The following is a 15,000-nucleotide window of genomic DNA, read 5'->3' on the forward strand; positions in this document are numbered from 1 at the left end:
TTTACATAGACCCTTTATTAGACTTTGAGCAGTCTGTCCTTTACTCTAGAATTGTTGAACTTTTAATGGCTAAAACTGCGGTTCGCAAATACTGGGGACGTTTCACAAGCCCGCGGTATTTGCGTCGCGCAGTTTCAGTCATTTTGAAGTGTTCCTCGGAGCAAAAGAGAAACTGCTCGCAGTCTAACCCTTTATGCAATAATGTGATTAACTACAGCTATATCCTCGTTCTTTTCAGAATCAAACAATGTACAGATATTAACAATTGCGACTTAGCGGTCACCAAGAGAGTATGAAGGTAAGAGAGGTAATTCCTCATATTGGCCCTATTCCCATCGTAAACCCTCCTACGTTTTTTTAAGATCTCCTGCGAGATCCGGTATTCCCACGAGGGTTAACTGATAGCCAATCATATGTCCCCATTTTTATGTTGACAGCTGGGCAAATTCCCACGCAATGATTGGTAAAAATGAGGACATATGATTGGCTATCAGTTAACCTTCGTGGGAATACCGGATCACGCAGGAGATCTAAAAATAAATTAAGAGGGATTACGATGGGGATAGGACCAATTAGGGGAATTACCTCTCTTACCTTCATACTCTTCTCTTGTGGTTACTCATCACGAATTGGGTCATCTTTATTACTTACAGTAATAATACCGCACTGGCGCCAACCCAGGATTTCACCGTGTCACTGTCGGTTGATACTCCTGAAAACTTAAAGAATATTCGTTTGTCGGAGGAATACAGCGTCGATGAAGATATACACAGACCAGTGGGTAGCCTGTTCAGTAAAGATGCATTCTGGGTACATTCTCGAAAAAACCCTTTTTTGGAAGAATTCAAGACATTCCTGTCACTGACATTGTACTTATTCCAGACCAGCGTAAAAATAGCGTAAGCTCAGTTACCTCTAGGGGCAACTATCAACACCTGAACTGTCAACTTTGGTTACCTCCTTTGCGTCCTAAAGAGGCCAGATAGGGATTTTACTCTGTTGATTGCTAGATGATTTTACTCTATGCAGTCTATTAATGAGCAACTGCTTAGCGGCGAAAGAGTTGACAGCATTGGGGTCCTCTCAAATGAGACATTTATAAAAATACATTTATATAGACATTTATAAAGAGACTACAAAAACTAGACTTTGTCTATAAAGAGACAATTATAGAGCTCACTCTGTCTAACGTCAAGCGATTTTAGTCGTTATGGGATCCCCTTAGGGGCGAAACGAACCTGGCTCGAATGTATGGTATTTCGCGTAAAACACAAAATATCTGAAAACTTCTCGCTCACTCTACAATGAAGGCTCACAGTAACGAAAAGGGAGTTATCTTTTTCATTATCATTCCTTGCTCTTGCGCGGGTGAGTAACGGTTCTTACAGCAAACCATATTGTTATCTATCAAAGCCCTTAGAATAAACTAATAAACTAGCATCAATTGACAGAGGAGACAACTATGCGCGCATTTTCTTTGCCGATTCTTCTAAAGGATTCGATTTGGTCGATCATAACGCCCTCACTGAAGAACTTAAGCACTTAAATGTTAGCCAATGTCTCATTCGGTGGATTGGGGCGTTTCTCTCGTTCAAACCTCAGCGTGTTATGTTGTGTTATGTTATGTTATGTTAAATGGCTCCTTGTCGCCTCCTGTTTTTCCCAACGGGGGAATACCGCAGGGCACTAGGCTCGCACCATTGTTGTTTGCTATCTTGGTGAATGGATTGGCGAGTTTCTGGCCATGTCGTGTTAAGTATGTCGACGATACCACTGTATTTGAGATCATCCCCAGGTGCTCGCCAAGCTATTTTCCCTGTATGGCTGACCATATTTGGGTAGTTACTTCATATATGATACCCTATAATGCACGTTGTTTATCGATAACAATTAAGTAACAAATTCTCTGTATCGATCGATTCACATACTGAAGCCTCTTTTTATTTTAATCGGCAATTAACTGCTTTTGCTTTTGCTCTCCTGAAATATATTTTTGGATTTTTGGATTTTTGGATTTTTGGATTTTATAGAACCTGTTCGGCTTTACAACGATTTGAACTGGCGCCTCCTCCTTCTCTCTGCTGGTATATCTTTTTTTCCTTCCGATAAATTTCTTAAAAAAAATTTGTACTTTAAAGGGGATAATTTGTATACCAAAATGATGCAATAAAAAATATAGGTTACCTGACTATCTCGATTGGCTCTCGTAGATCGATACAACAATATTCGCCAATATTCGCCATGTTCTCGGAATGCGCGCGCTTATTCGCTTATTCGCAGAGTTATGCGTCATTCACAACTTCTCTCGCGTGTTTTGAGAACTGTTTCGTCGTGTATGATCGACTTTCGCCGTATTTACAATGTTGCAAATTTGACCAATGTATAAATATTGACAAATATACGCTCAGAACAGGATGCGCAGTGCAATACTTGGAATTGATAATGGCTGCTAACTGCTGCTGAAGTGCGCTCGACCAAAAGGCGATTGAGTTCAATAATTAATATAACGAAGAAATTACTAGGAGTACATTAGAATAAAATTACGAGCTTTTGCACACTGGGCTTTCAACATGAACTCACGATTTAGCCGAAGGCTTGCCGTTCGCACCAACACCTCTTCCGCGGATGGAACACCAAGAACAGAACACCAACACCACAACACCAAGAACTACACGACGAACGAACCTTTATTTTGTAGAGTTTTGAAGCAAACAACCGTTAAAGCAAGCAACTTTATTTTGTCTTTATTTTCGTCATTTAGGCGAAGTCGAGAGGTTTGCTATGTAAGTTTCAACGTGGAGGACACATTGACTAAATTTTTAATAAACAAAATTATACTCCATTGCACTGGGGTGCAGGGATGGCGCCTCCCACCAATGTGGCTCGGGTTCGATTCCCAGACTCGGCGTCATATGTGGGTTGAGTTTGTTGGTTCTCTACTCTGCAACCAAATATTTTTCTACGGGTACTCCGGTTTCCCCTCTCCTCAAAAACCAACATTTGACTTGATTTGCTTTAATTGTTATTTTCAGTTTACAGTGTCCCCAATTAGTGCTCCAGTGCTAGAACGATTAGACACTTAAATAAAGTTCCTTTCCTTTCCTTTCCTTTCCTGTCACCCGAGAAATCAAAGGTAGTAAATTCCAGAGCACAGTTCCGTCCCGTTCCGTCCCGTTCCGTCCCGGTTCCCTTCCCTTCCACGCAAGAATGAACCGATGAACAAAATTGCGGCCACTAGCCAGTTCCAAACCCAGTTCCGAACCCAGTTCCGAACCCAGGTGCTTTTCTCTTCTCGCTTACACTGAGCTCAAGTTAACATACTTGAGCCTCTCTATGGGTGCGTGATTTATCTTGTGAGCACATGGGTAAAAGCAACAGAAAATATGCCACGGCTTACATAAGACGCGAACACCCCGTATAAATGGTACAAAATCTACGTTCACGGCTTTCTCAAGCCGCGGCTTATCCTGGCCTGGGAGTTTATACTAGAGAGTATAGAGTAAACCGCGGACTATTTTCTCTCGAACAAAGTAAAACGACTCTATTAAGATGTTGTAAAAGGTGTGCTTACTGACGTATGACAGTGCTTATAATTAGACAAAAAATTGCAGGCCAAAGGAAAACGTTTCGCTCTTTAGAGTTTCCTGAATTGAAAACGATCGGCTTACTCGAGAATGCACTTGCAGTCTTACCTCAATAGTACCGCGGCCGCATAATTTGAAGCTAACGGGATACAAGAAAGGATCTCTAATAATGCGCGGCATTGTTTACTTTAAGCTTCAGAATGTGGCTCTACGCGATTAAATCCGTTCCGGTAGAACGAAAACAACGAATTTCACGCGCAAATCCATCTCGTGATGGTGTTGACCCTTAGAGTTTTGCTCTCACAAGTATATCTTTTAAGGATTTCCCCTTTCTGTAGGAGATGAAAGGGGGCTCCTTGTATATTTCCCTGAGTAAGGGTTGGTTCTCTATCCAATGCCATTTTCCCATTAATATAGATGAGCCACTGGTGGGTGATATTGCAGTGGCTTATCTTGCGTCTTTTGTCTCTGTAAAGCCGACTCTCTTTGCCTCTCATACGCAAATGGACTCTGAAATTGCAAATGTTTTCCTCAAAAGTCGTTTTTGAGGAGTTTGTCCTGAGTAGTCTCAGAGCTTCACCTTTGATAAATCCTTTACTGACCCCTAGTGGGTGGCAGGAGGAATAGTGCGTATATTGAAATGTCTCAGTCGGTTTGAAGTGTGAGTGCACGTCAAGAATATTTTCCTTTTTAAACCTTTCGCCCTTGTAGACGCATGTGTCCAGAAATGTTCTTTCTTTGTCAGATATTTCAGCCGTAAATTTTACGGTTGCATGGTGTCTGTTAGCGTGTTCAATGAATTTGTCAATTTCCTCTTTGTTAGTGTCCCATAGTGTCCTTCTAAATTTATCACCACTTACCTAATTACTGGCTTGAGTATCTAGATCTTCTTTTCTTTTATAAATGTAAATCAGGGATTATTCAGTTAAACTTAGAAAATTATGTTAAGTACTGTAACAGTAAATCACGCTGTGGTTCCTCTGGACTTTATCTAAGAACAGCTTATTTTAAAACTTCACTTTTCAGAGATTCGTTTTGAGGGGTCGGGTTTTTGGGTGTAAATACCTTGTAGGGGACAAGGTGTCGTATTGTATTTAACACCCACCCTAACCCTAGGGTGAATCTTAAAATAAAAAATCTTAAAATAAAATAAAATAAAATAAAATGTAGTTATCATCATTCAAAAGTGAACAGTTAAACAGCCACATAACACGTTAGTGAAGGGCCCGGTATCGGGCTACAGTCGTTACGCAGCTTACCACGGGAGCTTGCCGGCAGGGGGTTGCGGGGAGTTTCGCACTTTGGGTAAGTGCTCAACCATTCCGGCCCACAACCTGCTCCCGGTGGGCTCGTCACAGGTCGCGTGAGGGCCGGTTGCCGCAGGAAGCTCGTCCCTGCTGCTGGGTAACCTATAGATGCTGTCATGCTCCCAGCTTCAACACGCCCAAGTGGGCAGAGATCCGCGAGGGCCCTATGGTCACATGAAAAGGAATTCGCCGGACCCTAACCATGAAGCCGCTTTCCACCGACACAATAGCGGCAGGTTTACAGACACCTGGCTTCGCCGATAAGGCTCCACCTGTTACTGTTACTGTTACTGTACGCGGGTAGGCCCGAAAGAAACATGGTACTCATAGTTACTCCCGCCGTTTACCCACGCTACATTCATGCACGTTCATTTGCATTCATTTACCTTCATTCACATTCGTCAGTTTAGCTTAATATACCTTCATTAATGTTCATTTACCTTCATTTTCCTTCATTCACCTTCACTTACCTTCACATACCTTGATTCACCTTCATTCACGTTTATCTACCTTCCTCTACCTTGATTTACCTTCATCGATCTATCATCATATTCCTTCATTCACATTCATCTACTTTCATCTACCTTCATTCATGGTCATCAAACCGCATTCGCATTCATCTACCTTCATCTCGAATTTCAGAATAACTAAAGGAGCTAATGTCTTCGAGACATTACATTTGCAGCTGAAATACATAGCATATACAGATACCTACTAAATACATAATATTTATAATGCGTTGGAATACAATGTTTGTGTTATTTTCCTAATGAAGCTACGATGGCCTAAGAACAAGAGTTTATACGATAATATTTAAAGATCTATTCATTAAAAAGAAAAGCCGCTGTACAAAATGCGGCCCTGGATTCTCTTTTAAGACCAGTAAACTCATAGGTACGGATAAAATCAGGTAGCGCATTCCGCGACTTAACTGATCCGTAAGAAGAAAGAACTGAGACCATAACTGGTTGTTCTCGGTTTGTTGAGGGACAGAATGTAATTTCCGCGAGGATCATGCATAAGAAGGGACGGGAGGATAGGTGATCTGCAAATATAAATTTCCTTATTCTGTTATTTACATTATTCTACCGTTTCTTTGACACGAGAATTACAGCGAAATGAAAGCACAACTTTGTCGCCAATTTTCTATGATAAAAACTTGTTCTGAAATCCAAAATCTAAGTTAACAGCACACACCAGGCCTACTCCTGAGTATCTGGCTAGAAATCATTCCTCTGGCCGCGCTTCAGCCATTCGATGAGGGCCAGTCTCGTGCTTCTTAAGTTGCCTCGCTCGTGCCCAAAAAGAATTCTGGGTAATTCTGCCATTCCATGACAAGGGAAGACTCCCGGTTCTCATTTCATAGTTTTTTTCATAAGTGTCGGGCCACCCAGTCCTACCAGCAAAATAACGCATCGATTGAAGGTTTTAGCTTTCAAAACTTGCCCAGATTGTGTCAGTAGGTCCTGGAATTCGTCCACAGAAAGGCCAGAGAGACACCTTCACTTGTGAACCGCCATGTTTACAACAGAGCATTTTAGGCGTCCCAGTCTGCATGAAACCATCTCTCGCCTCTGTCTGAGACAAGACCAGACACGCGCGGTTCTTACGTTACGTTTATGCCTATAGAGTCAACTGAAATGTCAATTGCTGGTACAAAAAAAAAAACAAAAAACAAAAACAAAAAACCAGCATGTTAATATTTTTTTGGTAGGCTAGGTATCGAAGAGCCAGAACATTTGCACATGCGCTGACGGAATGTTTGAACAAGAGAGAAAAACGCAGTACCTCCAGACACCGGCGCTGGAGCGTCGTACCAAACGAGTCATCCCGGGATTTCGGCCCGTGCGATCGCTTTTGGACGCAGTTGGCCCTTCGCTGCTTTCTGCTACCGACCTTGCCTCCCGGTACGGCATTGAGGGAGAGATATGTCGGCCCCTAAACCATATGTGACAAATCCCACGCCTACTCACAGCTCCAAACCGCCCTTGTCAATATAGCGTAAGAATTAGATGGCTTATATATTCAAGAGAAAAGTCATTTTCTGTCATATGGTAAGCACTGGAGTCGCAGATTACAAAGTGTACGCATGCGCCCTCCTAAAGGTAACATATACATACAGTCATAAGCTTTTTCCGACTAACTACAGGAGCTCATATCTTCGAGACATTACATTTACAGCTAAAATACATACCATATACAGATACCTACTAAATACGTAATATTTAAAGATATATTCATTGAAAAGAAAAGCCGCTGTACAAAATGCGGCCCTGGATTCTCTTTTAAAACCAGTAAACTCATATGTACGGATAAAATCAGGTAGCGCATTCCACAACTTCGCTGATACCTAAAAAAAAGGAGAACTAAGACCATAACTGGTTGTTCCAGGTTTTATTGAGGAACAGAATGTAATTTCCGCGAAGATCATGCATAAGAAGGGGACGGGAGAGAAAACGTATTTTTCATGTAAGCAAAAAAACCCTTTTTTCAAAAAAAAAAAAAACAAAAACATACTTTTATCGAGTAATACGAGGAAATTTTGAATGCGCTTATTGCACAGAGATGTAGAACTTGACTTTCGTAGTAAGACGACAGGTAATCTGCAAATATAAATATCGTTATTCTCTTATTTACATTATTCTACCGTTTCTTTGACACGAGAATTACAGCGAAATAAAAGCACAACTTTGTCGCGAATTTTCTATGATAAAAACTTGTTCAGAAATCCAAAATCTACGTTAACAGCACACACCAGGCCTACTCCTGAGTATCTGGCTAGAAATCATTTCCTCTGGCCGCGTTTCAGCCATTCGATGAGGGCCAGTCTCGTGCTTTTTAAGTTGCCTCGCTCATGCCCAAAAAGAATTCTGGGTAATTCTGCCATTCCATGACAAGGGAAGACTCCCGATTCTCATTTCATAGTTTTTTTAATAAGTGTCGTGCCACCCAGTCCTACCAGCAAAATAACGAATCGATTGAAGGTTTTAGCTTTGAAAACTTGCCCAGATTGTGTCAGTAGGTGCTGGAATTCGTCCACATAAAGGCCACAGAGACAACTTCACTCGTGAACCGCCATGTTTACAACAGAGCATTTTAGGCGTCCCAGTCTGCATGAAACCATCTCTCGCCTCTGTCTGAGACAAGACCAGACACGCACGGTTCTTACATTACGTTTATGCCTATAAAATCAACTGAAATCTCAATTGCTGGTATTAAAAATAAAAAAAAAAACCAACAAGTTAATTTTTTTTGGTAGGCTAGGTATCGAAGAGCCAGAACATTTGCACATGCGCTGACGGAATGTTTGAAAAAGAGAAAAAAACGCAGTACCTCCAGACACCAGCGCTGGAGCGTCGTACCATGAAACCCTTTTCTCACCTCTGTTTTCTTTCAAAGGGTTGCCTTTACTCACATTCCGGCTTAATGATGCCAGCCTTGGGGTTTCTGTGGACTAAGATGGCCCAAAAAACCACTTGATAAACCTACCAGCTCTAAGCACTTAAAAGGTTAACAAGTAAGTGATGCAAAGAGTGGGGACAAGAGAAAATGAGGGGACAGAGAAGGGGGCTCCCGGTCCAGCCCTTGGGATATGTCATGTCTACGAAAGTTATTTTTAGACGAGCGGAAGTCTTTGTTCTAGCGGAAGTCTGTATTCCGAGACGGCCGCATGCAGGCCAACCTCGGTCTGATGTTTGAAAGAAAATAAATATTCATTAGCCTTCCACGTGCGCCGCCATTTTCTCTCTTCACTAAGAACCTGAGAGCGAGACAAGACTGCATGCGGACGTCTCGGAAGACAGACTTCCGCTAGAACAGAGACTTCCGCTCGTCTAAAAATAACTTTACATATCCCGACCAATGCCCTGAGACTCCGTCTCTGTCCCCTCATTTTCTCTTGGTGGGGAGTAATAACTGCCTCTGTGATCTGCCGCATCATCGTAAATGAACGTGAATGAAGGTAGATGAAGGTAAAACAAGATAGATGAAGGTAAAATGAAATGAACACGGATGAAGGTAGATGTAGGTAGCTGAAGGTAAATGGACGTTAGTGAAGGTATATGAAAGTAAATGAACGTGAATAAAGGTAAATTAAGATAATTGAACGCGGATGAAGGAAGATGTGGGTAGCTGAACGTAAATGAACGTGAATAAGGGTATATTAAGGTAAATGAATGTGGTTATGAAGGTAAACTAAGGTATATGAAAGTGAACGAAGGTATATGAAGGTAATTGAGGGTAGCTGAAAGTAAATGAACGTGAATAAAGGGAGATGAAAGTAAATGAAGGTATATGAAGGTCAATGAACGTGGATGAAGGTATATTAAGGTGAATGAAGGTAGATGATTGCGATTGAAGGTAGGCTATGCTAGATGAAAGTAAATAAAGATAAATGAAGGTATATGAATGTGAATAAAGGTAAATGAAGGTAGATGAAGGTAAATGAACGCGGGTGAAGGTAGATGTAGGTAGCTGAAGGTAAATGGACGTTAGTAAAGGTAAATGAAGGTACATGAAGGTAAACGAACGTGAATTAAGGTAAATGACGATAAATGAACGCGGATGAAAAGAAATGTGGGTAGCAGAAGGTATATGAACGTGAATGAAGGCATATGAAGGTAAGTGAAGGTAGATGAAGGTAAATGAACGTGAATAAAGGCAGATGAAGGTATATGAAGGTAACTCAGTGAAGGTAGATGAACGTGAATGAACGAAGATGAAGGTAAATGAAGGTAGATGAAGGTCACGAGATGAAGGTAGATGAACGTGAATGAAGGTAGATGAAGGTAGATAAAGGTCGATGAAAGTAAATGGAGGTAGATGAAGGTAAATGAAGTGAATGAAGGTATATGAAGGTAAATACAGGGTATATTAACTAAGGCAAATGAATGTAAATGAGGGTCGATGAATGTGAATGCCGGTTGATGACCATGAATGAAGGTAGATGAAAGTAGATGAAAGTGAATGAAGGATGATGAAGGTAGAGGAAGGTAGGTAAACATCAGTTAAGGTAAATGGAAGTGAATGAAGGCGAATTAAGGTAGATGAAGGTAAATGAACGTCAGTGAAGGTGAATGAATGTGAATGAAGCTAAATGAATGTAAATGAACGTGAATGAATGTAGATGAAGGTATATAATAATAATAATAATAATAATAATGATAATAATAATAATAATAATATATATTTAGCTTTACAAAATTCTCAAAGCTTTACAATCTTACAATCTTACATTCAAATCTTACATTCAAATTACTTGCAGTATGAGAAACTCTAAAATTACAATAGATTTCTAAAGAAAAACAAGAAAATCTATATCCTGCATAATAATGCAAATAAGGTTTATACACTATACATAATAATAATAGTAATCTCTATAAACTATATATAATATGATCTCTACACTCTATAGCACTGGCGGAACAGGTGTGTTTTAACTTTACTCTTAAAAATATCTAGTGATTCAGAATACTTAATTTCTACTGGTAGTGCATTCCAAAGTTTAGGGGCACTGGCAGCAAACGATCTGTCCCCATAAAGCTTAGTTTTAGTTTTAGGTACAACAAGAAGCATTTGACTGGAAGATCTAAGTGCACGAGAAGGCTTATACAAAGTCAATATTTCAGAAATGTAATCGGGAGCTTGATTGTTAAGAGCTTTACAAGTTAGCATCAAAATCTTAAAGTCAATTCTGAACTTTACAGGCAACCAGTGTAGTTGCTGTAATATGGGTGACATATGTTCATTCTTTGCAGCACCAACAATAAGCCTCGCTGCAGCATTCTGCACGCGCTGGAGCTTTGAGATTTCCTTATCTGGAAGACCTGTTAGTAAACTATTACAGGAATCAAGAGTCGATGAAATGAACGCGTGCACAAGTCTTTCACAATTATCACGGTCTAAATATTTTCTAATCCTACAAATCTTACTAATGGAAAAGAATGCGGACTTGCATATACTGTTAACATGTTTAGACAACGTCAGATGTGAGTCAACAAGCACTCCGAGATCTCGGGCAGCTGGTGTTGGCGATATAGTATAACCACCAACATCAATACCAGGAAGAGTAATGCTATGGAAACAAGAGCATAGATGAATTACTTCCGTCTTGTCGGGGTTGCATGCCAAACCATTAGAGGTGCACCAGATGAGAATGTCCTTCACACAAGCTTCAAACTTAGATAGAACGGCAGGACGATCACCCGACAAGCCCAAGGACACATATAACTGTGTAGCATCTGCGTAAGTCATTACATTGAAACCATGGTCTTGTACCACATTCTCCAGAGGGGCAAAGAACAAAGAAAACAAAAATGGCCCCAGGACAGACCCTTGAGGAACACCATACTGAAGAGGATAATCGGCTGATCTGACATCCGCAATTAGTACTTGCTGGGATCTACCAATCAATCAGGTATGATCTAAACCAGTTTAAAACCTTCCCATCAAATCCATAACGGTGTTCCAAACGACTAAGTAAAACAGAATGTTCAATGGTGTCAAACGCCGCCGATAAATCTAGAAGAACAAGTACAACATCCCGGTGGTTGTCAATAGCAACAAGGATGTCGTTAAACACTCGTAATAACGTAGTTTCTGTGCTGTGGAAACATCGATACGCAGACTGAAACTTGGCTTAAAGCCCATTGGGTATAAGATAGTTCAGCGTTTGCGTAGCGGCCACACGTTCGAGCATCTTCGATAGAAATGCAACGTTTGTGATAGGGCGATAACTCGGATATGCCTCACGGTCAAGGGACAGCTTCTTGATCGAAGGGTGAATTACACCTTTTTTAAGGGATGATGGAAATACACCAGATAGCAGAGAAGCATTGACAATAGAGGTGATGGCTGGAGCCAGGGCTTCAATAGAATGCTTGAGCACACTAGTTGGAGCAGGGTCTAATATACACGACTTAGTATTGGAGCAATAAAAGCAAGGTGACACACGCTAACACCAACCCGGTGTGGCCAACACATCACGCATGCGCACAACCATTTCACCCGGTCAATTAGCAGGCTGCTAATTGACCGGGTGAAATGGTTGTGCGCATGCGTGATGTGTTGGCCACACCGGGTTGGTGTTAGCGTGTGTCACCTTGCTTTTATTGCTGTTTTTAAATTACGTGACACACCGATCTCTTAATGTGATCCACCTTCCCACACGCTTGCCGTGCGAGAACAGTTTTGCTGTTCCCAACCCAGCCTACCACATGTTTGGCATGTGAGGCTGCCATTTAAAGGGGTGCTAAACACACCCGCCTGGTATGTTAGCTACGCCATGCTGATGAGGCCCAAAAGGCCGAAACAGCTGTCCATGGCTGCTAATTGACCGGGTGAAATGGTTGTGCGCATGCGTGATGTGTTGGCCACACCGGGTTGGTGTTAGCGTGTGTCACCTTGCTTTTATTGCTGTTTTTAAATTACGTGACACACCGATCTCTTAATGTGATCCACCTTCCCACACGCTTGCCGTGCGAGAACAGTTTTGCTGTTCCCAACCCAGCCTACCACATGTTTGGCATGTGAGGCTGCCATTTAAAGGGGTGCTAAACACACCCGCCTGGTATGTTAGCTACGCCATGCTGATGAGGCCCAAAAGGCCGAAACAGCTGTCCATGGCTGCTAATTGACCGGGTGAAATGGTTGTGCGCATGCGTGATGTGTTGGCCACAACGGGTTGGTGTTAGCGTGTGTCACCTTGCTTTTATTGCTGTTAGTATTGGACTTCACTAAGAGTTCACTGATATAACGTACAGACACCGCAGAGAAATCACAGATTGTTGTCTGACATGATGGTTGACTAGGCGCTACTGACAAATCCATCGTCGCCAAGACTGACGAGTGCAAACTATCTTTCAGATTCACTATTTTTTCGGAGAAAAAGGTGGCAAACTTCTCAGACAATCCCTGAGGCGAGTCACATGTTGGTAAGAGCGGGGCTGACTTGACCTTGAAAAGGCCATCAATCATTCTAAAGAGCTGCTTCTGATCAGATCCTGAAATTTGATTCTTGTAGTATTCTTGCTTTGCAGAATTTAACGCATCACTGTAAATGCGGCACTGATCTTCAAATATCTGGCGATGGATCTCTAAGCCAGACTTGACATATTTGCGTTCCGCCTGGCGCTTAGCTCTCTTCAGAGACCTCAAGTTGTCATCATACGGCATGGCGAGTAAGGACGTAGTGTCACAGTACGAGTGCGAACAGGAGCATGTAATTCAATGAGATTGCTTAGAACCTTGTCATATTGATCAGTCAATACATTAGGATCTGTGCATGCGTTTAAATCAGAATTATATAATGCAGAATCCTTTAAATTCTTGTTCCATAAATCCAAATCTATCTTGTGCAATTTTCTACATTGAAACGTTCTTGTTGTAGCACAGGGCTTAGGTAAATAAACGTGAATGAAGGTAGATGAAAGTAAATGAATGTAGCTGCAGGTAAATGAACGCGAATGAAGGTAAATGACGGTAAATGAATGTGATTGAAAGTAGGTAGAGGTATATGAGGGTTAATGAACGTGTTAAGGTAGATGAAGGTTTGCGAGGGTTAATGAATATGATTGAAGATAGATGAAGTATATGAGGGTTAATGAATATTATTGAAGGTAAATGATGGTAAATGACCAGGAGTGAACGTTTATTAATACAGATGATGATAAATTTTTATAAGTGGAGGTAAATAGATATAGACGAAGGTAAATGTATATGGATGACTGAATTGTGGGAAACTGAATAATTTAGCGTGTCTTACGTAGTTGGGAACTCTTGGTGCGTATGTGAATGTCAAATACAATATTCTTCTGTTTAAATAAGCCTTTCTAACCTCGCCATGTCGAGCAAATTTCAACGTTTTGTTTCAAAATGAGGGCAATCGGTCTAATTATCATAAAGGCAAAAGGAATGTAAACGAGGTTAACTTAACGAAGATCAAGAATGATTTCCTTGTGGCTTGTCTATCAACAGCGATTGAAAGTTTGAGGTCAATTCAAACAAAAGCAGTCATTGTTAACATGCGACTGTACTGGACGAGCTATCAAGTTATCTGGGAGCTGGTTTTATTTATCGCAACTGGTATTGTTATCTCGGAAGTGCTAAAGTTATAGTAAAGAATATGTAATGGTTTGCTGTGCAAATGATCATTGCATAATTATACTGGTACATGTAGTTAATGACAGATTAAGATAAGCAGTTTTCAGTAGGCTCGATTACCAGTAGCCTCCCACGCAGAAACTATTAGAGCTTTGAGTGTCGGCGTGGAGGCTACATTACCAGCCACTCTTTCTAGAAATGATCCAGCCTCATTCTCGGGGGGAGATACCCGAACCTAATTCACAGCTAGGGGCCCGTTTCTCGAAAGTTCCGAAAACTTTTTGGGCCCGAAAAGCCATTTGTGAACCTGCCAACCGCTTGTTTTGGAAAGCCGATCTTTTAACGTGTTTTCAAGGTAACAGAAAGAAAAATAACTGTGAAGTTTGACGACTTAAATCCTCTCCGTTCTTGAGATACAAAGGGAATCGCGACACCCGAAAATGGCCCGTTAAGTTTAGGGACTTTTGGGAAACGGGCCCTTTGTTTTACTTCCCGAAAAGGAGGCTACTGTATTTCCCCGAAAAGGTAAAGATAAGTTCCAGAATAGGCCACTTGCACTAAGAGGTCATGTGACATCGTTTTTATGAAAATGAAAGTTACATGATTTTGCCTTCGAAACACTATTAATAGGTCATCTCTTAAACAAAATAATAGTGATTTGGTTTTTCAAACCCGCACCATTTGCTTAAAATGAGAAAGTCCGTAACTGGTCACGTGACCAAAACTTGATTTGTTAAAATTATGAATTACCGCTTTCTGACACAAATTTTGCACTTGAATTTCAAAGAAAATGTTGAAAAGATGATGTGGTAACGTTTATGGCACATCTGAACTCAACTATCAAACATTTAACAAGATATGAGCAAAAAGTAGTTTTGGCCGCCATGTTGGAGGGCAAGAGTATGCCCTCCAACATGGCGGGCAAGACAAATCATGCTACTTTGTTGAAAAATCAAAGTACATGTACCATAAAATATCTCCCTTAAATGCGTTTCCTCTCAAATTTCGCG

At 41.1% G+C, this 15,000-nt stretch overlaps 1 protein-coding gene and 1 pseudogene across 1 annotated transcript; both read right to left on the reverse strand.

Moving 5' to 3' along the window:
• Nucleotides 1-10,291: 10,291 nt before the first annotated feature.
• On the reverse strand, nucleotides 10,292-11,143 carry LOC138025439 (uncharacterized). Its single transcript, XM_068872654.1, has one exon. It carries the CDS (start codon nucleotides 11,141-11,143, stop codon nucleotides 10,292-10,294), a length of 852 nt encoding a protein of 283 aa, XP_068728755.1.
• A 304-nt stretch (nucleotides 11,144-11,447) lies between these two features.
• LOC138025440 (uncharacterized) lies at nucleotides 11,448-13,401 on the reverse strand (annotated as a pseudogene).
• Nucleotides 13,402-15,000: the final 1,599 nt, after the last annotated feature.

Source organism: Montipora capricornis, chromosome 12 (genome assembly GCF_036669925.1).
Source record: "Montipora capricornis isolate CH-2021 chromosome 12, ASM3666992v2, whole genome shotgun sequence".
Taxonomy (NCBI): domain Eukaryota; kingdom Metazoa; phylum Cnidaria; class Anthozoa; order Scleractinia; family Acroporidae; genus Montipora; species Montipora capricornis.